General features: G+C 45.5%; 1 protein-coding gene across 2 annotated transcripts in view; it reads left to right on the forward strand.

The window, feature by feature from the left end:
- Positions 1 to 26,636, forward strand: part of LOC126298214 (regucalcin-like) — an 82,769-nt gene that overhangs the window by 44,083 nt on the left and 12,050 nt on the right. Inside the window, exons 2-5 of one of the 2 annotated variants that reach the window (XM_049989522.1) lie at positions 2,109 to 2,264; positions 18,274 to 18,483; positions 25,002 to 25,214; positions 25,297 to 25,409. In XM_049989522.1, coding sequence (XP_049845479.1) covers positions 2,210 to 2,264; positions 18,274 to 18,483; positions 25,002 to 25,214; positions 25,297 to 25,409 — 591 coding nt within the window. In that variant the 5' untranslated portion in view covers positions 2,109 to 2,209. Of the gene's footprint in view, positions 1 to 2,108; positions 2,265 to 18,273; positions 18,484 to 25,001; positions 25,215 to 25,296; positions 25,410 to 26,636 lie in introns of those variants that run through there. The other variant, XM_049989523.1, reaches the window with a different exon arrangement.

Below are 26,636 nucleotides of genomic sequence, written 5' to 3' on the forward strand. Positions count from 1 at the left end.
GTTGGGCCCATCTGTACCGCGCTGCATGGTGTCGTGGTTGCAAAGATGGACCTCGCCATGGACGTCGGGAGTGAAGTTGCGTATCATGCAGCCTATTGCGCACAGTTTGAGTCGTAAAGCAACGTCCTGTGGCTTTACGAAAAGCATTATTCAACATGGACAGTGTGTCTAAGCCGTTCAGCCTGACGGGGTTGCCCTCCAAACACGTTTCCGGCTATTGTATGGTTGAAGGCATATGCGACACTCATCGGAGAAGAGAACGTGATGCCAATCCTGAGCGGTCCATTCGGCACGTTGTTGGGCCCATCTGTACCGCGCTGCATGGTGTCGTGGTTGCAAAGATGGACCTCGCCATGGACGTCGGGAGTGAAGTTGCGTATCATGCAGCCTATTGCGCACAGTTTGAGTCGTAAAGCAACGTCCTGTGGCTTTACGAAAAGCATTATTCAACATGGTGGCGTTGCTGTCAGGGTTCCTCCGAGCCATAATCCGTAGGTAGCGGTCATCCACTGCGGGTAGCCCTTGGGCAGCCTCAGCGAGGCATGTCATCGACAGTTCCTGTCTGTCTGTATCTCCTCCATGTCCGAACAACATCGCTTTGGTTCACTTCGAGACGCCTGGACACTTCCCTTGTTGAGAGCCCTTCCTGGCTCAAAGTGACAAAGCGGACGCGGCGGAGGTTCGAGTCCTCCGTCGGGCACGGGTGTGTGTGTTTGTCCATAGGATAATTTAGGTTAAGTAGTGTGTAAGCTTAGGGACTTATGACCTTAGCAGTTAAGTCCCATTAGATTTCACACACATTTCAACATTTGAACTACAGTCAACGCGAGCCGTGTACCTCCTTCCTGGTGTAATGACTGGAATTGATCGGCTGTCGGACCCCCTCCGTCCAATAGGCGCTGCTCGTGCGTGGTTGTTTAGATCTTTGGGCGGGTTTAGTGACGTCTCTGAACAGTCAAAGGGACTGTGTCTGTGATACAATATCCACAGTCAACGTTTATCTTTAGGAGTTCTGGGAACCGTGGTGATGCAAAACTTTTTTTATGTGTGTACAAAAATTGCCAAAACAAGTAATAATTGAGTTGTCGCTGCTAGCGTCGTACAAGAATAAAATGTAGAGCAGTGAGACATAGCTGTATTCTGCGTAAGTTCTAAGATTTGTAAATATTCTGTAAACTTCATTACATGTGGTTACGCGCTCATCAGCAGCAGTTTGTCAACTGTGGTTTTTTCGATTACGCCCTTTTTAAACATTACTTCCGATGTTCCAGTAACTCTCGTTGTAAATGTATTGAAGTCATGAAACTCATAATCCTTTCTTAATTAAGTAGTAACATAAACGTTTTGTAGTTATTTCAAACGTACCTTAACAAATTAGTTAAGTCATTCTACTAAAGTGGTCCAAACTTTTCATACTAAGGGACATATCGATGAGAAGTCTTTTAAACGCGTACATCAAACTTCTCTAAGAATCATCAGCAGCCAAAAGGTGATTGTCAGTTTGGTACAGTCTCTCATATTGATACTGGTCTTACCAGTTCCCTGACAAATTGTCTATACAATATATTCAAAATCGAGTCTCGACATTTTGGTGAATTTCTGGAAAAATATTGTACCCAACATCCGCTCACGAGCTGAAGTTTCGGAAGCAGTTGACTTACTTAAAAAAAAGAACACATTCACAAAGCCCCTTTTCTTTTTTTCTCATTTTCTCCTCCTTCTGACATATAAAAACAGGAGAGCGGCATTAACTTTTATTTTAGTTCACTTTCGTCTATTTCGCGGCTATAGTGTGCCATTGTACCTTTTAGATACTACTCTGGAATCTGGCAGCATGTACTGTTGAACAGTGTGGCATGATTGAATACAACGTGTGACCTCGATTCGTAGGTAGTGAGGGCAAACTGACCAGGAACTGCTACCCGAAGACAATTTTAGAGACCAGAGCACTGCCTAACAGTGCCCAAAATTGGCTCAAACCATTCTTCCTTTTCAGTGTTAAAAACTGTCTTCTTGTTGTAATATCAAGTTGATCCTATTTGCCATTCAGTTTTATGTCACCGAGCCCCCTTCCCGCTGATTAAACTGTGTTTTTCTGTACTTTACAGCCAGAGCATAATGTCTCCAGTGACGGTGGAGAAGATTTCCAAACCCTGCAGATTAGGAGAGGGGCCACACTGGGACACAGACAAGAAAGTCTTGTACTTGAATGCGAGTTCATAAGTATGACCCGGCGACTCGTACTGAAGTGACCGTCAATTTCGGTAAGTTCTAATTTACTCTTGTATCTCCAGCAAGCTGGGGTTGAACAGATCAGCAGCTGTTATGTGGTTACACTATCTGTTAAAAGAACCGTCCTAAGTTGGGTATGAAGTTTTATTGATACACTGATGACTAGCTTCGACAGCTCGTCCATCATCAAATCATCCGTGTACGTAAGTCTTGCGTTACAACCAGACATGCATTACAGGCCACATAGAGCGATGTTCATATGTTGAGGCTACGTGGTATAGCGCCACGTTTACAAATTTTATGGCTTGTAATGCACTTCTGATTGCAGCGCATGACTTACGTACATGGATGATTTGTTAATGGACGATCTTTCCGAAACTAGTCATCAGTGTATTAATAAAACTTCCTATGCAACAGAAGTGCTTCCTTTGACCGTTATTGTTATACTTTGCCCGTTGACCCGGTATTTATTGATGAGCCAAAACATTATGAGCACATGCTTAGTAGCTTCTTGTAACACAGTACGACAGCGATTCAGCGTGGCATGGAAGCTACAAAACATTGGTTGGTTTCTGGAGGTATGTGGCACCAGACGTCTACGCACAGTAATGCAATTCCGTAAATTACGGGCTGGTGTTTTCTGCAGGGTGTTTGGAAATTCCCGTTACAAACTTCTAGGACTTGGAGAGGGGAGCGGGTACTTAATAGCCTGAATAGGAGCCCATGAGTGGGAACATCATCCAGTGATGCTACAGAGAGTCATAAGGATGATTCCTTGACGATGTTACAAACTTTCAACGATGATACAGAAGGATAAATGTATCAGTTCAAGGTGAGGGTCCCAGTACCAGAAACAAACGAGTGGAAAGTTCTAAGCGAAAACCGTTCTGGTACCTCTGACAGTGGAATACATGTACTGGTATACTGTTGTTGCTGCCCGCCCAGCTAGCCGCCCGGTCTAACGCGCTGCTTCCCGAGCGGAAAGGTGTGCCGGTCCCCGGCACGAATCCGCCCGGCGGATTAGTGTCGAGCTCCGGTATGCCAGCCAGCCTGTGGATGGTTTTTAAGGCGGTTTTCCATCTGCCTCGGCGAATGCGGGCTGGTTCCCCATATTCCGCCTCACTTACACTATGTCGGCGATTGCTGCGCAAACAGTCTCCACGTATGCGTACACTATAATTACTCTCCCAGGCAAACATTTGGGGCTACACTCGTCTGGTATGAGACATTCCCGTGGGGTCCACAGGGGGCCGAACCGCATAATAACCCTGAATCCCTGAATTCAGTGAGGGGTGGCGGTGGGGTGGGTGGACTGCTGTGACCTGTTGTGGGGTTATGAACCACTGAGGGCTATTGCGGAACAAAACCTCTCCGTGGTTTCTAGGTCCCCGGTTCAGTACAAAATACACTGTTATTGCTAAGATTGTTGGGTAGGCAACTTCCAGAGGTTGCAGTAAAGAGAAACAAAGAAAAAATATCCTGTAAACATGTTTTCTTTGCCGGCCGGTGTGGCCGAGCGGTTCTAGGCGCTTCAGTCTGCGCTACGGTCGCAGGTTCGTATCCTGCCTCTGGCATGGATGTGTGTGATGTCCGTAGGTTAGTTACGTTTAAGTAGTTCTAAGTTCTAGGGGACTGATGACCTCAGATGTTAAGTCCCATAGTGCTCAGAGCCATTTGAACCATCTGAACCATGGTTTCTGAAGTGCATACATGAGGAGCTATGAAGGCTTGTTCATCTCCTCTGTTGAACAAGTGCTCATAGCTCTTAAGGTATGAATTTTAAAGCCCATGTTTACTACAAATTTTTTCTTCTTTTGATCCATGCTACCAAATGTGAAAGCTCCTACCCTACAATATTAGCAACAACAGTACCAGTACATGTATTCAACTGTCAGAGGTATCAGAACGGTTTTCGCTAATAACTTTCGACTCGTTTGTTTGCGGTATAGGAACCCTTACCTCAGATTGATACATTTACCCTTCTTCATCACCCTAGAAAGTTTTTGGCATCATCCCTGACTCACCCTGTACATACATGCATTTACAGGTGCCACGTTCTGTAGCGTCGTTGGACGACGTTTCCGGACGTGGGTTTCTATTCAAAATATTATGTATTCAGTCCCCTTTCGAAGTCCTCAAAGTCTGTAACGGGGCTGGCACGCTCCACAAACCACTGTCTTGCACAACTCTAGGCTTATAACACGGACAATTGTTCCGCGGAAAGATACCAGCGCCGTCAAGGAACACATCAAACTTTAAGTAATGCACGTGCTGCGTGATAATATTCACACAGTCCGCAGCTGCCATTGTGCCTTAGATTACTACCACAGGTCGGCTGAATGTCTTCCTTAGCGTAATACTGCCTTGGTGTAACAAAAAACGTGATTCACCCAACGAGGCCCACTTGAATCTTAACTGAGGATGTCATTGTGTTGAAATGCCGTCTGCTGCGGAACTCTTTCTTCAACACTGTGCCCTGAACTGTGTGCTCCGAAACACTTGAGCATGCTCCAGCACTGTAACTAGGGACGTGGACTCCCATTCAGGAGGGCGACGGTTTAAATCCGCGTGCGGCCACCCGCCTTTAGGTTTTCTGTAATTTCTCTAAATCGCTCCATATATAAGAAGAGATATGGTAATGAAAGTAACTTATATACCTGCTAATAATTGTTTCTTGTAGGACTAAATGTACAGTTATCCTTCAGTCACAAGTATTTGAAATGAGGGAACCACAATATACACCGACGGAAAAAAATCGCAGCTCCAAAAATAATTAATACAGAGTAATAAAATTTCAGGAATACATTTGTCTAGGTAACATATTTAAGTGGTCAATGTAAGCGCGAGATAAGTCATTGGAAATGTTAAATTCTGGTACATTAATAACCGTTGTCACCGCCAGAATGTTGAACGCAAACATGCATGCATTGTGTTGTACAGGTGCTGGATGTCAGATTGTGGGATGGAGTTCCGTACCTGTTCATTTGCACTGTCAATACAGGGACGGTTAATGCCGTTTGTGGATGACGCTGGGAGTTGTCCGATGATGTCCCACATATGCTCGATTGGAAACAGATCTTGTGATCGGGCAGGTCAAGGCAACATGTCGGCACTCTGTAGAGCATGTTGTGTTACAACAGCGGTATGTGATCGAGTGTTGTCCCGTTGGAAAACACCCCCAGGAATGCTGTTCATCAATGGCAGCACAACAGGTCGAACCACCAGACTGATGCAGAGATTTGCAGCCAAGGTGCATGTGATTGCTCCTGCTGTCATACAAAAGTGCTCCTGCTGTCATTACGAACTGGCACCCGTCACCATAACTTCAGCTGTAGTTCCTGCGTGTCTAGCAAGCAGACAGGTTGGTTGCAGGCCCCCAACTCGCCCTCCTCCTAACCAACACACGGCCGTCACTGGCACCGATGCAGGAACAGGTTTCATCAGGAAACATAACAGACCTTTACTCTACCCTCCAATGAACTCTAGCGTGACATCATTGAAGTCGCAAATGGCGGTGATTTGAGGTCAGTGGAATGCACACTCCAGGTCGACTGCCTCGGAGCTTTCCTTGAAGTAACCGATTTCTAACATTTCCTTGTGTCACTGTGGTGCCAACTGCTGCTCATATTGCTGCTGCAGATGTAGTATGATGTACCAGAACCATACGCCGAATACGATGGTCTTCCCTCTCCGTGGTGCCACGTGTCCGTTCGGAAACCAGTCTTTTTGCCACAGTACATTCCTGCGACCATCACTGCTAGAAATCATGTACAGTGGCTACATTGCTGCCTAGTATGCGTACAAAATCGCAGAAGGGACATCAGGGTTCTCGTAGACGACCTCGCTCAAACTCAGTGACGTATTGATTATGGCGTCTTTGTCGCCTTCAGGGCTTTCTCGACTCACCACGTCCAGCCTCAAAAACATTAACGCCCACGACCATTACAGTGTGTATTACATGCAAACCTGATTTGGATTTAGCGCCACTCTTATACGACTGACGCGAAATCTGAATGGACATCATCTTTCAGATGTAGAAACGCGCCTACTACACTACTGGCCATTAAATTTGCTACACCACGAAGATGACGTGCTACAGACGCGAAATTTAACCGACAGGAAGAAGTTGCTGCGATATGAAAATGATTGGCTTTTCAGGGCATTCACACAAGGTTGGCGACACCTACAACGTGCTGACATGAGGAGAGTTTCCAACCAATTTCTCATACACAAACAGCAGTTGACCGGCGTTGCGTGGTGAAACGTTGTTGTGATGCCTCGTGTAAGGAGAAGAAATGCGTACCATCACGTTTCCGTCTCTGATAAAGGTCGGATTGTAGCCTATCGCGATTGCGGTTTATCGTATCGCGACATTGCTGCTCTTGTTGGTCGAGATCCAATGACTGTTAGCAGAATATGGAATCGGTGGGTTCAGGAGGGTAATACGGAACGCCGTGCTGGATCCCAACGGCCTCTTATCACTAGCAGTCGAGATGACAGATATCTTATCCGCATGGCTGTAACTGATCGTGCAGCCACGTCTCGATCCCTGAGTGAACAGATGGGGACGTTTGCAAGACAACAACCATCTGCACGAACAGTTCGACGACGTTTGCAGCAGCATGGACTATCAGCTCGGCGACCATGGCTGCGGTTACCCTTGACGCTGTATCACAGACAGGAGGTCCTGCGATGGTGTACTCAACGACGAACCTGGTTGCACGAATGGCATCAAGATGGTCGCATCCGTGTTTGGTGACATCGCGGCGAACGCACATTGGAAGCGTGTATTCGTCATCGCCATACTGAGGTATCACCCGGCGTGATGGTATGGGGTGCCAATGGTTACTCGTCTCGGTCACTTCTTGTTCGCACTGACGGCACTTTGAACAGTGGACGTTACATTTCAGATGTGTTACGACCCTTCATTCGTTCCCTGCGAAACCTTACATTTCAGCAGCATAATGCACGGCCGCATTTTGCACGGCCGCATTTTGCACGTCCTGTACGAGCCTTTCTGGATACAGAAAATGTTCGACTGCTGCCCTGGCCAGCACATTCTCCAGATCTCTCACCAATTGAAAACGTCTGGTCAATGGTGGCCGAGCAACTGGCTCGTCACATTACGGCAGTCACTACTCTTGATGAACTGTGGTATCGTGTTGAAGCTGCATGGGCAAATGTACTTGTACACGCCATCCACGCTCTGTTTGACTCAATGCCCAAGCGCATCAAGGCCGTTATTACGCCCAGAGGTGGTTGTTCTGGGTACTGTTTTGTCAGGATCTACGCAGCCAAATTGCATGAAAATGTAATCACATGGCAGTTCTAGTATAATATATTTGTCCAATGAATACTCGTCTATCATCTGCATTTCTCCTTGGTGTAGCAATTTTAATGGCCAGTAGTGTAACTTCAGTTTATGTTGCACAACTACTTTTTGATGTTGCAGTATAGGGGAATACCAGAAAAGTGAATGACTAAATGTAGAACATGTGACGTCTCCAAATAGCATAATTCGGCGCACGTGTAGTGTGATTGGGCTTGTCGATCTTACCTTCGCCAGGATTCGAACTTGTGGCAGTAGTGGACTAAGAGGGATGGGGGGTGGGTGGAGAGGGGGGCGGTGGGTGGAGGTGGCAGAGGGGGCGGCCTGCCCCGGGCCTCTGGTCTTGCGTGGCCTCCAAATCTTTATGGCCTCGAGATTTGGAGCCCACCCCCAACGAGACCAGCTCATTTTTAATCAAATCCCAAACAAGATCAAAATACTTTTAGTAAACAAGAGGCGAATTGGAGTTCTAAGCCCTGTACGTAAGCAAAATATGAACACAATTACCTGCTTATCTATTATCAGACCATGGCAACTGTCAATGAGTGTGTTAAGAAGTTTTGGAATTATTTTTGTAAAAAGTTGCATGAAACTTAAGAACTGTGCAATGATAACCAGTTTTCTGCCAGACGCAATTATTCTACGGTAAACGGTTTTTGATATCAATGCCAGGTGTACTAAAGTGCGGTTTAAAAATACGCCCGTAAATGCAGTGAAGAGCTTACCAGTCATCTGTTAGTATTTTAACTAAATATTGCATTCTAAAAATTATGTCTTTAAAGTTTATGCATTATTATTACATAGTTTATTGTGTGACTATGCAAATCCAACTAGATGAAACAGAGTAGAGTCATCCAGATTTGAGCATTGAGCAACGGTTTTTACCTTTTACCAACTGTAGACATCGACGTCAACGCTAGAGTAAAAAAAAAAAAAAAAAAAAAAAAATCGAATGGGTCTGAGCACTATGGGACTTATGTTCATCAGTCCCCTAGAACTTAGAACTACTTAAACCTAACTAACCTAAGGACATAACACACATGCATGCCTGAGGAAAGGTTCGAACCTGCGACCGTAGTGGTCGCGCAGTCCTAGACTGCAGCGCCTAGAACCGATCGGCCACCCCGGCCGGCACGCTAGAGTCATCTAGACTTTATACCCAGGAATTAACCATAGAGAAACGGGTTGTAACGTTTTTTTTATGCCGGGAAATACTACAGAGAGTATGGCAAAGGTTATTCAACAGCCCCTGGGAAGAGATGTGCTGGATGTCAATGCCGCATCCATCTCATGTGTACATGGGAGATTGCAACGAAAAATTCGAAAACTCATTCCAAAAGTTCTGTTCAGTCCCTGTGCTAATCTTTCCTTAAATCTTTGTAGAGTTCATGCATCCACATGTGTTACCTCTGGCGTCACGTGTCATGGAACTGTAAGTTATATTCATTGTTTTCGTCTGTTGCATATACAGGGGAATTACTTGTAGAAAAAAACAAGAAAAAGTTTGAAACGGCTGTCTGATACTCGCTGCGGTGCTCATTATAATTGAGTTACGCTCATAAAAGAAAACGGGGAAACAATTGCGAGCGCTTTAGAAGATATGCAAATCTTGATACTACATATGCAGCAAGCCTTCTCCTTCCAGCTTTACATAATTTTACCTTTTTGACCTACATCAGCTTTTGACACACGATAATGGAGGAAGTAAATTTAGTCCAACAATGTCAACAGTCTCCAAAACTGAATCTGGATAAAGGATTTTCCAAGGTAAAAAGTCCTGAATGAGCTTTTGGTGGTAAAATGAACCACAGTTATAGACAATGCTGTTACTTTTGGCACTAAAAAAATTCAATGATATGTACATTAAAACTGAACGACGAGTACGTAGTAAGATAAATAAAACAATGTCGGGCGGTAGAGCTTATGGCCCTGGATTAACGATTCAAGAAGTAGTTCGTCGATCGATGTTTGAATGCACAGACCGATTTATACAAGAAGTGTTACAACAATACATAGCTATGAAGAAAATCACCAACATTTTCCAAACTGTTAAAACAAAGTTTATGTTTGAAGATTCTGTTGACTCCGGGCGGGAAACGGCCTTATCGTAGTGGATACACCGGTTTCCGTGAGTTCACCGAAGTTGAGCGCTGTTGGGCATGGCCGGCTATTGGATGGGTGACCATCCAGCCGCCATGCGCTGTTGCCGTTTTTCGGGGTGCTCTCAACCGCGTGATGCCAGTTGAGGAGCTACTCGACCGAATAGTAGCGGTTTCGGTCAAGAATACCATCATAACGACCGGGAGAGCTGTGTGCTGACCCTACGCCCCTCCTATCCGCATCCTCCTCTGAGGATAACACGGCGGTCGGATGGTCCTGGTAGGCCACTTGTGGCCTGAAGACGGAGTGCTTTGGTAAGGCGCGGGTGTAGCAAGAAATGAAAAGGCAAACCGTAGGCAACGAGTGTAGGCAGTGCTGCTACATGGACACGCTACGGTCGCAGGTTCGAATCCTGCCTCAGGCATGGATGTGTATGATGCCCTTAGATTAGTTAGGTTTAAGTAGTTCTAAGTTCTAGGGGACTGATGACCTCAGATGTTAAGTCCCATAGTGCTCAGAGCTAAATGCTACATGGACAGCCTAAGAAATCCTTCAATTTATAATTACTTGGAAGTTCAGTGAATCACTACACTGTACGTCACTCACATCCAATACTTCTTCATCGTTTGTTTCTCAGCCTTATCATGCGAGAAAAGTTTTATGATGTATTTGTAGCGTACACTCTATAAAAAATAAAGTATTTATGATGTGTGTACCTACGCTCTAGTAATTGTTAGACACACTGAGGTGTCCTTCTGCATATACACCTGTAAGAACGTATAGTGACATAAACTGCTGCGAGTCTGTTGAAATACAACGGAAATGCACTGAAGATGGCTATTTATAGCCAAAATCTACATTTGCGAGAATAACAAAAGCTAATGGGATTGTGACTGACTACTGTGTGCCTCTCCTTCCGTATAGTGTACGATTGCTGTGTACAACGGTGGAATCAAAGTTAGTTACGCTGCAAGGAATCAGGACAACTACCGCATATACACCAAACTGCGACTCTAGCGCTCTTGCGGAAAGAAATCTAGAGGGAACTTACTTTCTGGATGTACCTCGCATTTTAACCAAAATCGTTTCAAAGTAATAAGAGCACCAACATTAGTAACCAAGTCGTCGTGTACCATAAACATGAACTCATCATGCCATAGTCATCATCAAATGGCTCTGAGCACTATGGGTCTTAACTTCTAAGGTCATCAGTCCCCTAGAACTTAGAACTACTTTAACCTAACTAACCTAAGGACATCACAAACATCCATGCCCGAGGCAAGATTCGAACCTGCGACCATAGCTGTTACGCGGTTCCAGACTGTAGCGCGTAGAACCGCTCGGCCATCCCGGCGACCATAATCATCATCATCATTATCATCATCATCACCATGATACTTTTGGGACAAATGTAGGTAATTTCGATAATTTTTAGTTGGATGAATATCGATAATCTTTCTGAAGCAGCACATCATTCTTCCTTTCTTCCTTTGGGCTCTAGCCAAATTCCTGCAAGATTTGTAGTGTCTTGCCACAGTGTGAGGTCGGGCATTGCCATGAATGAAAATAATACCGTTAAGCATCTAACAGTAAACATTTGCATTGATTGTTTCACCTAGTGATAAAAAATTCGCCAGTAGAATGGCGTGTCTATCACAAAAGAATGAGCTCATGACTTTTCGAGATGTGAAGACTTGCTTCGCTTTAGTCTTTACATGCGCCGCAGTGTTCCTCCATTCCACTGATTATTGTTTCAGTCTCCGGACGCTACCTTGTGTAGAAAATCATCACCATCTTCGCTGTAACGTGTTCAAATGGTTCTGAGCACAATGGGACTTAACATCTGTGGTCATCAGTCCCCTAGAACTTAGAACTACCTAAACCTAACTAACTTAAGGACATCACATACATCCATGCCCGAGGCAGCGGTCACGCGGTTCCAGACTGAAACGCCTAGAATCGCAAGGCCACACCGGTCGGCGCCGTAACGTCTCAAAAGTTTAATCCACTGCCGAGATGCTATCTTTTGTGTTGATCTGTAAGAGCTTTTGGCACCCAACGAACACAATGTCTTACAAAATTCAGATTTCCGGAAATAATTTCACGTAGACGTGATCTTGAAACTTCCGGGAAGTTTTTTGAAAATTCTGATCCTGTCAGCTTACGGTATTCTTTCACAATTTCTTCAGCTGCACGAACCAATTTCTCATTGACCAGGCATGGACATCTATTTTGTTTGTCATCGAGCACTTAATCACGCCCTTCATTGAAATCTCGGACTCATCTCCCCACTACAGAATCACTCATCGCATTTTCTCCGTTAAACCTCGAAAATCTGTAGAAGAGTGTCGACTTGTAAAGCGCCCTTCACATTCAGAAAACTAATGAGTATCTATTGTCGCAAGCAATGGGATTTTCAGTCAACTTCTCCATTCTAAACAAGCACTATATAGCATAAACGCCGCAGACAGAACTCAAAATGATATCATTTCCTTCTTCTTGGCTCAAAGCAATTACTGAGCATGCGCTAAGCTGCTATTGTAGCGCTGCTGCGGAAGGAAATACAAATGGAACTTCCTTCCTGGATGTACCTCGTATTTCAGCCATATTCGTTTTCAAGTAATAATAACAGCGTCGCTAATTACCAAGTCGTCGTGCGCTCTAATCATGAAATCATCATCCTCGTTATCATCATCATCATACATACATGACAAATGTAAGTAATTTCGATAATTTTCAGATGCATGAATATCGATACACATTTGGAAGCAGAATATTACTACTCCTTTATTCTCTGTACAACAAATGGGACTGCCAAAATCTCTCACAGAAAAATGGAAATGCAATAAAAGTGTTCGTAAAACCATTTCCAAACTACACTCCTGGAAATGGAAAAAAGAACACATTGACACCGGTGTGTCAGACCCACCATACTTGCTCCGGACACTGCGAGAGGGCTGTACAAGCAATGATCACACGCACGGCACAGCGGACACACCAGGAACCGCGGTGTTGGCCGTCGAATGGCGCTAGCTGCGCAGCATTTGTGCAGCGCCGCCGTCAGTGTCATCCAGTTTGCCATGGCATACGGAGCTCCATCGCAGTCTTTAACACTGGTAGCATGCCGCGACAGCGTGGAAGTGAACCGTATGTGCTGTTGACGGACTTTGAGCGAGGGCGTATAGTGGGCATGCGGGAGGCCGGGTGGACGTCTACATCTACATCTACATCTACATCTACATGACTACTCTGCAATTCACATTTAAGTGCTTGGCAGAGGGTTCATCGAACCACAATCATACTATCTCTCTACTATTCCTCTCCCGAACAGCGAGCGGGAAAAACGAACACCAAACCTTTCTGTTCGAGCTCTGATTTCTCTTATTTTATTTTGATGATCATTCCTACCTATGTAGGTTGGGCTCAACAAAATATTTTCGCATTTGGAAGAGAAAGTTGGTGACTGAAATTTCGTAAAAAGGTCTCGCCGCGACGAAAAACGTCTATGCTGTAATGACTTCCATCCCAACTCGTGTATCATATCTGCCACACTCTCTCCCCTATAACGCGATAATACAAAACGAGCTGCCCTTCTTTGCACCCTCTCGATGTCCTCCTTCAATCCCACCTGGTAAGGATCCCACACCGCGCAGCAATATTCTAACAGAGGACGAACGAGTGTAGTGTAAGCTGTCTCTTTAGTAGACTTGTTGCATCTTCTAAGTGTCCTGCCAATGAAACGCAACCTTTGGCACGCCTTCCCGACAATATTATCTATGTGGTCCTTCCAACTGAAGTTGTTCGTAATTTTAACACCCAGGTACTTAGTTGAATTGACAGCCTTGAGAATTGTACTATTTATCGAGTAATCGAATTCCAACGGATTTCTTTTGGAACTCATGTGGATCATCTCACACTTTTCGTTATTTAGCGTCAACTGCCACCTGACACACCATACAGCAATCTTTTCTAAATCGCTTTGCAGCTGATACTGGTCTTCGGATGACCTTACTAGACGGTAAATTACAACATCATCTGCGAACAGTCTAAGAGAACTGCTCAGATTGTCACCCAGGTCATTTATATAGATCAGGAACAGTAGAGGTCCCAGGACGCTTCCCTGGGGAACACCTGATATCACTTCAGTTTTACTCGATGATTTGCCGTCTATTACTACGAACTGCGACCTTACTGACAGGAAATCACGAATCCAGTCGCACAACTGAGACGATACCCCATAGCTCCGCAGCTTGATTAGAAGTCGCTTGTGAGGAACGGTGTCAAAAGCTTTCCGGAAATCTAGAAATACGGAATCAACTTGAGATCCCCTGTCGATAGCGGCCATTACTTCGTGCGAATATAGAGCTAGCTGCGTTGCACAAGAGCGATGTTTTCTGAAGCCATGCTGATTACGTGTCAATAGATCGTTCCCTTCGAGGTGATTCATAATGTTTGAATACAGTATATGCTCCAAAACCCTACTGCAAACCGACGTCAATGATGTAGGTCTGTAGTTAAATGGATTACTCCTACTACCCTTCTTGAACACTGATGCGACCTGCGCAATTTTCCAATCTGTAGGTACAGATCTATCGGTGAGCGAGCGGTTGTATATGAGTGCTAAGTAGGGAGCTATAGTATCAGCGTAATCTGAAAGGAACCTAATCGGTATACAATCTGGACCTGAAGACTTGCCCGTATCAAGCGATTTGAGTTGCTTCGCAACCCCTAAGGTATCTACTTCTAAGAAACTCATGCTAGCAGATGTTCGTGTTTCAAATTCTGGAATATTCCATTCGTCTTCCCTGGTGAAGGAATTTCGGAAAACTGCGTTCAATAACTCCGCTTTAGCGGCACAGTCGTCGATAACAGTACCATCGGCACTGCGCAGCGAAGGTATTGACTGCGTCTTGCCGCTTGTGTACTTTACATACGACCAGAATTTCTTCGGATTTTCTACTAAATTTCGAGACAATGTTTCGTTGTGGAACCTATTAAAGGCATCTCGCATCGAAGTACGTGCCAAATTTCGCGCGTCTGTAAATTTTAGCCCATCTTCAGGATTTCGCGTTCTTCTGAACTTCGCATGCTTTTTACGTTGCCTCTGCAACAGCGTTCGGACCTTTTTTGTGTACCACGGGGGATCCGTTCCATCTCTTACCAATTTATGAGGTATGAATATCTCAATTGCTGTTGTTACTATATCTTTGAATTTGAGCCACATCTCGTCTACATTCGCATAGTCAGTTCGGAAGGAATGGAAATTGTCTTTTAGGAATGCTTCTAGTGGCACTTTATCCGCTTTTTTAAATAAAATTATTTTGCGTTTGTTTCTGATGGATTTGGAAGAAATGGTATTGAGCCTAGCTACAATGACCTTGTGATCACTAATCCCTGTATCAGTCATGATGCTCTCTATCAGCTCTGGATTGTTTGTGGCCAAGAGGTCAAGTGTGTTTTCGCAACCATTTACAATTCGCGTCGGTTCGTGGACTAACTGCTCGAAATAATTTTCGGAGAATGCATTTAGGACAATCTCGGAAGACGTTTTCTGCCTACCACCGGTTTTGAACAAGTATTTTTGCCAACATACCGAGGGTAGGTTGAAGTCCCCACCAACTATAACCGTATGAGTGGGGTATTTATTTGTTACGAGACTCAAACTTTCTCTGAACTGTTCCGCAACTGTATCATCGGAGTCTGAGGGTCGGTAGAAGGAGCCAATTATTAACTTAATTCGGCTGTTAAGTATAACCTCCACCCACACCAATTCGCACGGAGTATCTACATCGACTTCACTACAAGATAAATCACTACTGACAGACACAAACACTCCACCACCAATTCTGCCTAATCTATCTTTCCTGAACACCGTCTGAGACTTTGTAAAAATTTCTGCAGAACTTATTTCAGGCTTTAGCCAGCTTTCTGTACCTATAACGATATCAGCTTCTGTGCTTTCTATTAGCGCTTGAAGCTCAGGGACTTTTCCAGCGCAACTACAACAATTTACAACTAAAATTCCGACTGTTCCTTGATCCAAGCACGTCCTGTAATTGCCAAGCACCCTTTGACATTGCAGCCCATCCCGCACTTTCCCGAGGCCTTCTAACCTAAAAAACCGCCCAGTCCACGCCACACAGCCTCCGCTACCCGTGTAGCCGCCAGCTGAGTGTAGTGAACTCCTGACCTATTCAGCGGAACCCGAAACCCCACCACCCTATGGCGCAAGTCTAGGAATCTGCAGCCAATACGGTCGTAAAACCGTCTGAGCCTCTGATTCAGACCCTCCACCCGGCTCTGCACCAAAGGTCAGCTGTCGGTTCTGTCAACGATGCTGCAGATGGTGAGCTCTGCCTTCATCTCGTAAGCAAGACCGGCAGCCTTGACCAAATCAGATAGCCGCTGGAATCGAGAGAGAATTTCCTCAGATCCAAAGCGACACACGTCATTAGTGCCGACATGTGCCACCACCTGCAGCTGGCTACACCCTGTGCTCTTCATGGCATCCGGAAGGACCCTTTCCACATCAGGAATGACTCCTCCCGGAATCCACACGGAGTGCACACTGGATTTCTTCCCCTCCTTAGCCGCCGTATCCCTAAGGGGCCCCATTACGCGCCTAACATTGGAGCTCCCAACTACCGGTAAGCCCACCCTCTGCGATTGTCCGGACCTTGAAGGCTGAGAATGATCCTCTGAAACAGGGCAGGCGGCTGCATCTGGCTCAGCCAGAGACAGTGCCTGAAACCGGTTTGTCAGACGCACCCGGGAGGCTTTCTGAGCAGCCTCCGGGGACGCCTTTCGCTGCCTGCCACGCCTTGGAACGACGTACCGCCGAATTGCTCAACACGTAGGGCGTGAGGTCTCCACAGTACATCGATGTTGTCGCCAGTGGTCGGCGGAAGATGCACGTGCCCGTCGACCTGGGACCGGACCGCAGCGAAGCACGGATGCACGCCAAGACCGTAGGATCCTACGCAGTGCCGTAGGGGACCGCACCGCCACTTCCCAGCAAATTAGGGACACTGTTGCTCCTGGGGTATCGGCGAGGACCATTCGCAACCGTCTCCATGAAGCTGGGCTACGGTCCCGCACACCGTTAGGCCGTCTTCCGCTCACGCCCCGACATCGTGCAGCCCGCCTCCAGTGGTGTCGCGACAGGCGTGAATGGAGGGACGTATGGAGACGTGTCGTCTTCAGCGATGAGAGTCGCTTCTGCCTTGGTGCCAATGATGGTCGTATGCGTGTTTGGCGCCGTGCAGGTGAGCGCCACAATGAGGACTGCATACGACCGAGGCACACAGGGCCAACACCCGGCATCATGGTGTGGGGAGCGATCTCCTACACTGGCCGTACACCTCTGGTGATCGTCGAGGGGACACTGAATAGTGCACGGTACATCCAAACCGTCATCGAACCCATCGTTCTACCATTCCTAGACCGGCAAGGGAACTTGCTGTTCCAACAGGACAATGCACGTCCGCATGTATCCCGTGCCACCCAACGTGCTCTAGAAGGTGTAAGTCAACTACCCTGGCCAGCAAGATCTCCGGATCTGTCCCCTATTGAGCATGTTTGGGACTGGATGAAGCGTCGTCTCACGCGGTCTGCACGTCCAGCACGAACGCTGGTCCAACTGAGGCGCCAGGTGGAAATGGCATGGCAAGCCGTTCCACAGGAGTACATCCAGCATCTCTACGATCGTCTCCATGGGAGAATAGCAGCCTGCATTGCTGCGAAAGGTGGATATACACTGTACTAGTGCCGACATTGTGGATGCTCTGTTGTCTGTGTCTATGTGCCTGTGGTTCTGTCAGTGTGATCATGTGATGTATCTGACCCCAGGAATGTGTCAATAAAGTTTCCCCTTCCTGGGACAATGAATTCACGGTGTTCTTATTTCAATTTCCAGGAGTGTATGTTGTCTGTTTCGCACAAGACGATTTGTTTGTTCCACCATCCTTTGTAACCTAATCTCATTGCGAGAACAGTTTTTCTCAGAGGTTCATTGCTAGCCTTGACGTCCAGTACTGTGCGACGAAATCTGTGAAGTTTTCGTAAAGGTGTTATTTCTTAGTATTATCTGTAATGTAGCATAAATTTCTGCCTAATTACACATTCAACAAGGTCTTCAATGAGATATTGGTTGTGTGCACTTTTCTTGTTCTTCTCCTTCTTCTCGTTCTCCTTTGGGGTAGCTATTCGAATCTCTCTCCGCTCTGTATCGTGCCGCTGCCGCCGTAATTTGCATAACATCGACTTATTTAACTTTTAAACATTTGCTTACACGTTCAGTCACCTTTCTCTGCCATTTCTTTCTCCTTCTCATCACCAATAACTATAATTGTGTTAACAGCAACCATTGCAGCTCTGTAGGAAGACATTTGCAGCGATTCCTTTCTGTGCATGCTCTGAGAGTTTAGAAGCGCATTACCTTGAAGCTCTTTGAAACGCCTCTGTGAAAGAACAATTACAAAACCGACTGGTAGTGTGTTTATTCTGAAAAAGGGTGATAATGAGTTCCTTGTTAACTGCTTGAAGACGATCATCATTTTATCTGAAGGGAAACCATGCAGAAGGATTAAAATTATGATTTTCTTTTATTACAGATGAGGAAGTGTCTCTTATTATTCCAGTTAAAGACACGGCAGACAAATTCGTTGTAACACAGCGTCGTAAAGTGGTGCTGATGACGTGGGATGGGGAGAGCAGCAAGCCAGGTGCTCTGGAGGTGATCGCGACGGTGGATGAAGGAGATGGCAAGCAGGACAACCGGATCAACGACGGCAAGGCGGACTCCGCCGGCACCCTCTGGGCAGGTAAACGCTCGCTCGTTTTCATGTAAACACTACCATGTTGTCTGTTCTGTTTCGTAACCCTTAACGAAAGTGAATGACTCTGGAATCTATAGTAGTCGGCCGGTGAGTGAGTGAGTTCTATGCAGAGAAATATCGACAGGAATAAAAACAATGCGGTCGCCATCAGCGTTGACGCCATAGCATTACTCAGAAACAAAACAAAAAAAAATGGTGTCATGTGAAGCTATGGAAACAAACCACCACTGGATTTCAAGTCCGGCTATTATGGAAACAACGCGTTTATCAATTCCCAAACATTTCAGCATCTTTGTGCCATCATCAGTGACGGGTACTTTCATTCAGTTCTATACAACGTTTAAGAAATAATTCTAAGAAAATTAGGCCTAAAACCGTTTTTCTCTTTTATATTACCCTCATTTTTCTATATTGTTCCGATTCCAATGATCCTCTTTACGTTACTGTATATTGGCACCTTGTCATCTGCAATTAAATGTTACTACGAGTTTGGTTATCGAGTTAACAAATCACTGTATCTATAAACGTGTTTTTTTAAATATTTTGTCCATACGTGCTCCACAGCCTCACAGAATTTTGCGAAAGAAAACATTGACCTTAGTAGGCTGTAGAATCATGTAGTTTATTTGCTGCGCGATTGGCTAGTTTCGACACTAATTCGTTTTCAAGCACCTACAGTAGAATACGTAAACCTGGACGAACATTACATTAAATATACACGCCATGGAAGGCCATTAAACACAATTACAATTGTTGAAATCGTGACGAATACTCACGGTGGGCTCATAAAATTGCCAACTTCGCGTTTTCGTAACCTTATTAACCACCAAGCTGCAGATATATATATTTGTGAGACACTAAATTTTTCATTACCATTTGCAGGAGCATACCCACAAGGCAGATTGTAAAATTGGTAGCACGTGTGAATATTCCGTTTATGTGGACGTCTTCTAACACAATACTAGTCCTGTGCTGGTCAGTTCGTTCCTGCTTCAGACAGTTTTACAGTCAATGACATAACGTTTGCCACCAGAAATAAGTAAATAATCAAGTACAGTCGACAGAAACTCTTTACCTAACAACGTGGCGGTGTATGTAGACGACAAGGAAGGTCATTTCTGAGCTGAGATACGGAGTTTTACAAGTAGTGTTGTCATCACTGGTCCTACGTGGCTGAAGAGGGCTGGGTATTAAGTATAAAGCTGCGGTGCTTCGGAGGCCACGCGATGCCCATGCCTCAGACAATGCGCCTCTGCGGCCTTATCGCTGCGGCCCGTCGTTACGACAGCTGGTCTTGCGGCTAGCGCGACGACTTGATGCTGCACAGAAATTTCTCCGAAGTAGTGCTCTGGTAATGTCTGCTGTAAACCTCGGTATTTCCCGTGTAGGTGGCATGTACTTCAGCAACATAGGGGCACCTGGCGGCCGTACAACCGGACATCTCTCATCGACCGTGGTTCGGCTATATGAAGCTAAGTAACCGTCAACTGACGTCTGTCAGTCGTACGGGGCTGCGACACTGATGTTACCCTTCAGATTTAAACCGAATGAAGGTTCTAGTTTCTGGAAGTTGGGATCAAGATCAACCTGACGTGGTTGACGTGACTCGTACAATACTGGCTTGCAAAGGAGCAAGCACAAGACGTACTGTAGGGGTAACTGGTTGCAAGGTTTGTTTTACCTACAAGTGTTTGTTACTCCCTTACTCTACAGTTTCGATGTACATTAGCACAATTTGATAGTGGAATACTTCAAGGCAGCTAAAATGCAGATTTAAACTTTGTACTCTGAGTTCACTTGGCTCAAGTAAATTTATGGTGGCATTCTGGTCGTTCGAAAATAAATAATATTAGAGTATTTCATTTTAAGAGAGCATTTGAACTAGAGCCAGTCATAGCTTTACGCCCTTGAGACGTATTCAGTTTTTTCTTTCTAATTTTATTTCTGAAATATTTTGTGTTCTCAGTTTTCTGTCCTGAGGCTTTCAATCGTTCCAAGTCTACTTGAGCGTCTTTCATCCACCTGCTCTTTAATTTACTTGCATTAAAGGAGTTAAAAATTTTCTTAGTTATACTGTTTTCATCCATTGTACATATTATGTGTCCGCAGAACCGCAGGAGGTTTTTATTACATTTGCGGTGCTTTTGTTGTAGAATTCAAGATGTCTAGACACTGATGGCTCCAGTAACCCAAAATCGATACATCTGAATGTGTACATGAAGTTCACATAGGGCTTGAAAGTAGCTTACTGAAATGCCGAAATGGCAGTGGAAATAAAATAAAACAACTTCTCAAATACTTACTGCTGTTAGAAGATTTTCTTCAACAAATAAAGCGAACCATGTTGCTCACCTTGATATTACAAAATGCAGGACATAGTTCTGAATGGAGTATGTAACCGACACAGACCGCACTGCCTGCTCAACAAAGCGCTCTCATGCAGGCCACAAGGTTGGTAAAGAGTTCTTGTGGTGGGGCGTTTCATTCGTCAACATGTGCGGTTAACAACTGCTGGATTATCGTTGGTGCATGTGAACGTGCTAAAACATGTCTCCGCAAAGCCTCCCACACGTGCTCGATGGGATTTATGTCGGGGGATCAGGTACTCGAGTCCATTCGCCCGATATCCTCTCGTTCCAACACCTCCACATCTGCGCCTGTGAATGCGGTCGCTCTTCGTCATCCATAAAAATAAAGTCAGGGACGAATGCACCCTTGAAAAGGAATGGGGAAGGAATATAGTGTCACAATAACGTTGACTGGTGAATGTACAGTGTTGAAAGATGTGGTAGAGTTGGGACAGGGGGACTAGTGGACTTTTACTAGACTTTCTGTGAGCACAAATTTCACGGGGCGCAGTTTAAATGAAACACAGGGTCACGGAGGCTTGACCATCATGCAGCCTCGCCCCCACCCACACCAACCCAGCCGGCGGGCCAGGCATCAGGAGAAGAGGACGCAACTGTGACGACACGATATGGTGGACGAGAGCGATTCCATGTGGACTTAACGGTGATTTTAGAAACTATCCATTTTCGTTGGTTTCTCCATGTGTGGAGCATGGTGTGACTGTCTCACTGCGTTTCTCTTATACAACATGGAACTTCCAAATTTGGGACTGGTATTTATCCGGTACTACGGCAAAATACTAATGGTTAGAACGCCAGTTTGGTCTAGCCATTGGCCTGCTCTGACGTGAGTTCGGAGTGTTACGCTGTACACCGTCCGTCCAAGAAGTTCCGAGATTTTATTCCTGGCGTACCAGCGACATTAGCGCAGTAACGACGGTGGCAGCTTGAACAACAACCGTAAACAACAGGTGTGCATTCGACCTATCAGCTGTGAGCAATCAGTGTTAAGTTGCGGACGTGCCACTCTAGTGTGTCAATGTTGTGTCATAAATTGTAATTGAGCAAGATCTCTAAATTAAATTTTAGAGATATTTTCTAGATATTTTGAAGGAGGGAAAAGTGTATGGGAAGTTCGTACCGCTAATCTCGACTCCCGAAAAAAAAAAAAGATGACACGTGAACGTCTGCCGCGATTTGGTTGAAACGCAAACACCAACAATTCTTTTCTGGAAAAAATCATTACGGGCTGCGAGACTTCGTGTTATCGTTACGAAACTATCACAAAACGAGAAAATGTTGAAATTCGCACGAAGGACCAACGCTTTGACGACATATCCGACATTCGAGTCGACGCCTGAGATGAAGAACAACCCAAAGAAGGAATTTTCTGACAGTTTAACATGGTTGTATGGATATTCTGTGCGTTGTACTCAAGCGGTGGAAGACTGTGTAGAGCACCTGAAGCACTGAAACCATCATCTTAACTTTTCTCTATTTTTAGTAATCCAGTCTCGAAAATTTTTGTCTCGTAACCGCCTGGTACTAGCTCTAACTCAACACTGTCCAGGGCGTTCCAAAGCGACCAGTCTGCTCTTTTGAAGGGAGGAAAAATATTTAGTCCGATAAGTGTACTAAGACAATGTGGCTTATCTGTTTCAGTAACAGAAGATATGGCAGGGAGAGTTCCAGTGCATCTTGGCTTCTATGTTGATGTTTGCCTCGCTACCAACGGCACCTATTTATAGAGTGGAGGAAAATTTATACGTCTGATCTTCACAGCACTATTGTTTGCATACTAGCAACATGAACAAATTTTCATCCTATGTGCAGATGGTGGACAAATATACGGAGCCTCCGCGACACACGCGCGCTCGAACGTAAAAGCAGATTCCAGCCAAGCCAGCAGGTGGTGCTGCTGTATTTGACCACGAAAGTCACCTGTTCAGTACCCACAATGCATTGCGCCAGTCGTGGTCAAATCAGTGTTCTGTCTCGTTGCGAGTGCGTTATGTCTGAGCTAAGTGAATTTGAACGTGAGCGTCTTGCTCGTGCTCGTATGATGGGTGCTTGCGTAACTCAGATAGCCGAAGTGTTTGGGGTTTCAAGAGCCACCGTATAGAAGATTTATTCTGACTGCAAAGAGAGCGGAAAGATATCATCCTCTAAGTGACAACGCGGGCAAAATTGTGTGGCGAGTGATGATTACAGACGGTCAGTGAAGAGGATTGTGACGAAAAATAAGAAGATGACAGATGCGTCTACATCTACATCTACATCTACATCTGCATCCATATCCATACTCCGCAAGCCACCTGATGGTGTGTGGCGGAGGGTACCTTAAGTACCTCTATCGGTTCTCCCTTCTGCACTGCAGAAGTGAATGCCGCACTAGCGAAATCTGTCAGCGCCAAAACAACACAAAGGGAGCTTTCTAAACTGCGAGTTGCAGGGCGAGCTAAAATTCCAAAACCACGCAGCAGAGATGTAAATGCCCGGAACGGGAAAACGTTGTGCCGAAGCCATAATACCTGGACTAATGGAGCAAAGAAGAAAGTCATTTGATCGGATGAGTCTTTTTTCACACTGTTTCCAATTTCCCACCGAGTTTATGTCACAAGCACACGATGTAGCTTGCTTGCCGCCGAGAGTGAGATATGGTGGGCAGTGGTATCGTGGTTTCCCATATGCCCATGGGCACTCTACAAGGTCATATTACTGCCAAAGATTATGGGACCGTTTCGGCTGATCAGGTCCACCCCATGGCGCAATATTTGCTCCCCAGTGGTTTTGCTGTGTTCCAGTCCCACACTACCGCTGTTCACACAGCTCTCATCGTCCAGAACTGGTTTTGTGAGCACGAGGATAATTAGACACATCTCTCCTGGCCACCACAGTCATCATGCATCAATACCATTGAGCCTTTGTGGTCTGCTCTGGAGAGAAGTTTGCGTATTGGTTAAAAACAGTCTTGGTTGCAATTTTTTTTTATTTTTCAACGACGAGTTTCGCCTTATTTAGACATCTTCAGGTTATCTTAATTTGGTATTTCTTAAGAATACTTTAGTCAGAGTAGCCAAAGGGCATCGTCGAAAATATCAGGCCTACATCGCCTTTTTTTACCGAGTTTAACTAAGGCGATGTAGGCCTGATATTTTCGACGATGCCCTTTGGCTACTCTGACTAAAGTATTCTTAAGAAATACCAAATTAAGATAACCTGAAGATGCCTAAATAAGGCGAAACGCGTCGTTGAAAAATAAAAAAAATAAAAAAATAAAATTATAACTAAGACTGTTTGTAACCAATACTGTTAAGCCCTGGTTTGCTGTTATGCCATATATGGACTGGAAGAAGAAGTTTGCGTGATCGCTACTCACATCCACGATCGTTACCTGTACTTGCCACTTCAAAATGGCTCTGAGCACTATGCGACTTAACGTCTGAGGCCATCAGTTGCCTAGATCTTAGAACTAATTAAACCTAACTAATCTAAGGACATCACACACATCCATGCCCGAGGCAGGATTCGAACCTGCGACCGTAGCGGTCGCTCGGCTCCAGACTGTAGCGCCTAGAACCGCAAGGCCACTCAGGCCGGCTATTTGCCACTACTTTGCGGGAAGGATGGGATAGGATTTCATTGAAAGCCATACAGGACTTGTATTTATCCATTCCGAGGCCACTGGAAGCGATTTTGAATGTCAACTGTTTTCCTACGCCCTTTTAAGCATGGCAATGTGTTACGTTTTTGGTGTTTCCGTACTTTTCTCAACTCTCTCTGTATTTTTTGAAGAAAATGGTCCCCGAATGAATGGCAGTGACGTAGTATGTAACCAGATGTATGACATGTATATCTTCGTTCAATACCATATAGCAACGCGGGCCAGTTTGTGCAACGGGCAGTGGGTAGAGTGGTGTATTAGAATACTGGTGGTGAATGGTTTGATTCTCGAAGTAGGTATACAGGTTTATTTAAAATAATCTAGACACTTTCACATGATTTTATAAAAGTCTGTATTGTTGTTAGGTACTATATAATTATTGTATGGAAACATTATCTCAAAACATTTTTGTGGCATGTTCAAAGGCACCTCCAAAGAGTAAAAGCTGTATGTCAACAGAGATTTAAAATTGCTCGTTACTTTCGTTTCAGGGACAATGGCACCGATAATAAACAAACAGGTCATTGTAGACAGGGGAATATTTTTTAGCATTTCCAAGGACCGAAGCGCTAAGACGCATTTACCAAAAGTCAGCGTTTCAAACGGCATTGCATGGAGCCTGGACAACAAAACCATGTACTATATAGATTCTCCCACTAGAAAAATAGATGCTTTCGACTTTGATGTCACCAAGGCTGAAATAGGTAAACAACGTATGGTTCTCCTAATTATATTCCTCCAAAATTGAAGATTTGTGCTGACGAAAGCGTTTTTTTTCTTTTTCAGGCAACAGGAGGACGGTTTTCAACTTTGAAGAACAGGGCGTGGAAGGATTCCCAGACGGCCAAACTATTGATACAGAAGGAAAACTGTGGGTAGCGTGCTATGGTGGCAAACAGGTAATATTTTCATTTCTCTTTGGGCAGAGACTCACTGCCGTAGTCGAGGTCGCCAACAAACGTTTATGCGATGGCTCTAGACTCGAACGCATGTTGTGGTGAAATAAATTGTCACCTCTAGTATTTGACTGACAAGGGAAAAGACGTGATGGCGTGAAGTTCCTGATTTCCAGACTTCGAGCCGATGTCATACGTCAAATTTCAAATCTCTCCGCAGTGTGCCATGGAGTGAGAACATGTGACACTGTTGATAGTGATTCGTCCGTGGTGCTACATACCTATGACACCAGACCGAATATTGCTACACTCCTGGAAATTGAAATAAGAACACCGTGAATTCATTGTCCCAGGAAGGGAAAACTTTATTGACACATTCCTGGGGTCAGATACATCACATGATCACACTGACAGAACCACAGGCACATACACACAGGCAACAGAGCATGCACAATGTCGGCACTAGTACAGTGTATATCCACCTTTCGCAGCAATGCAGGCTGCTATTCTCCCATGGAGACGATCGTAGAGATGCTGGATATAGTCCTGTGGAACGGCTTGCCATGCCATTTCCACCTGGCGCCTCAGTTGGACAAGCGTTCGTGCTGGACGTGCAGACCGCGTGAGACGACGCTTCATCCAGTCCCAAACATGCTCAATGGGGGACAGATCCGGAGATCTTGCTGGCCAGGGTAGTTGACTTACACCTTCTAGAGCACGTTGGGTGGCACGGGATACATGCGGACGTGCATTGTCCTGTTGGAACAGCAAGTTCCCTTGCCGGTCTAGGAATGGTAGAACGATGGGTTCGATGACGGTTTGGATGTACCGTGCACTATTCAGTGTCCCCTCGACGATCACCAGGGGGGTTCGATGACGGTTTGGATGTACCGTGCACTATTCAGTGTCCCCTCGACGATCACCAGAGGTGTACGGCCAGTGTAGGAGATCGCTCCCCACACCATGATGCCGGGTGTTGGCCCTGTGTGCCTCGGTCGTATGCAGTCCTCATTGTGGCGCTCACCTGCACGGCGCCAAACACGCATACGACCATCATTGGCACCAAGGCAGAAGCGACTCTCGTCGCTGAAGACGACACGTCTCCATTCGTCCCTCTATTCACGCCTGTTGCGACACCACTGGAGGCAGGCTGTACGATGTTGGGGCGTGAGCGGAAGACGGCCTAATGGTGTGCGGCACCGTAGCCCAGCTTCATGGAGACGGTTGCGA

Source organism: Schistocerca gregaria, chromosome X (assembly GCF_023897955.1).
Source record: "Schistocerca gregaria isolate iqSchGreg1 chromosome X, iqSchGreg1.2, whole genome shotgun sequence".
In the NCBI taxonomy this organism is placed as follows: Eukaryota; Metazoa; Arthropoda; class Insecta; order Orthoptera; family Acrididae; genus Schistocerca; species Schistocerca gregaria.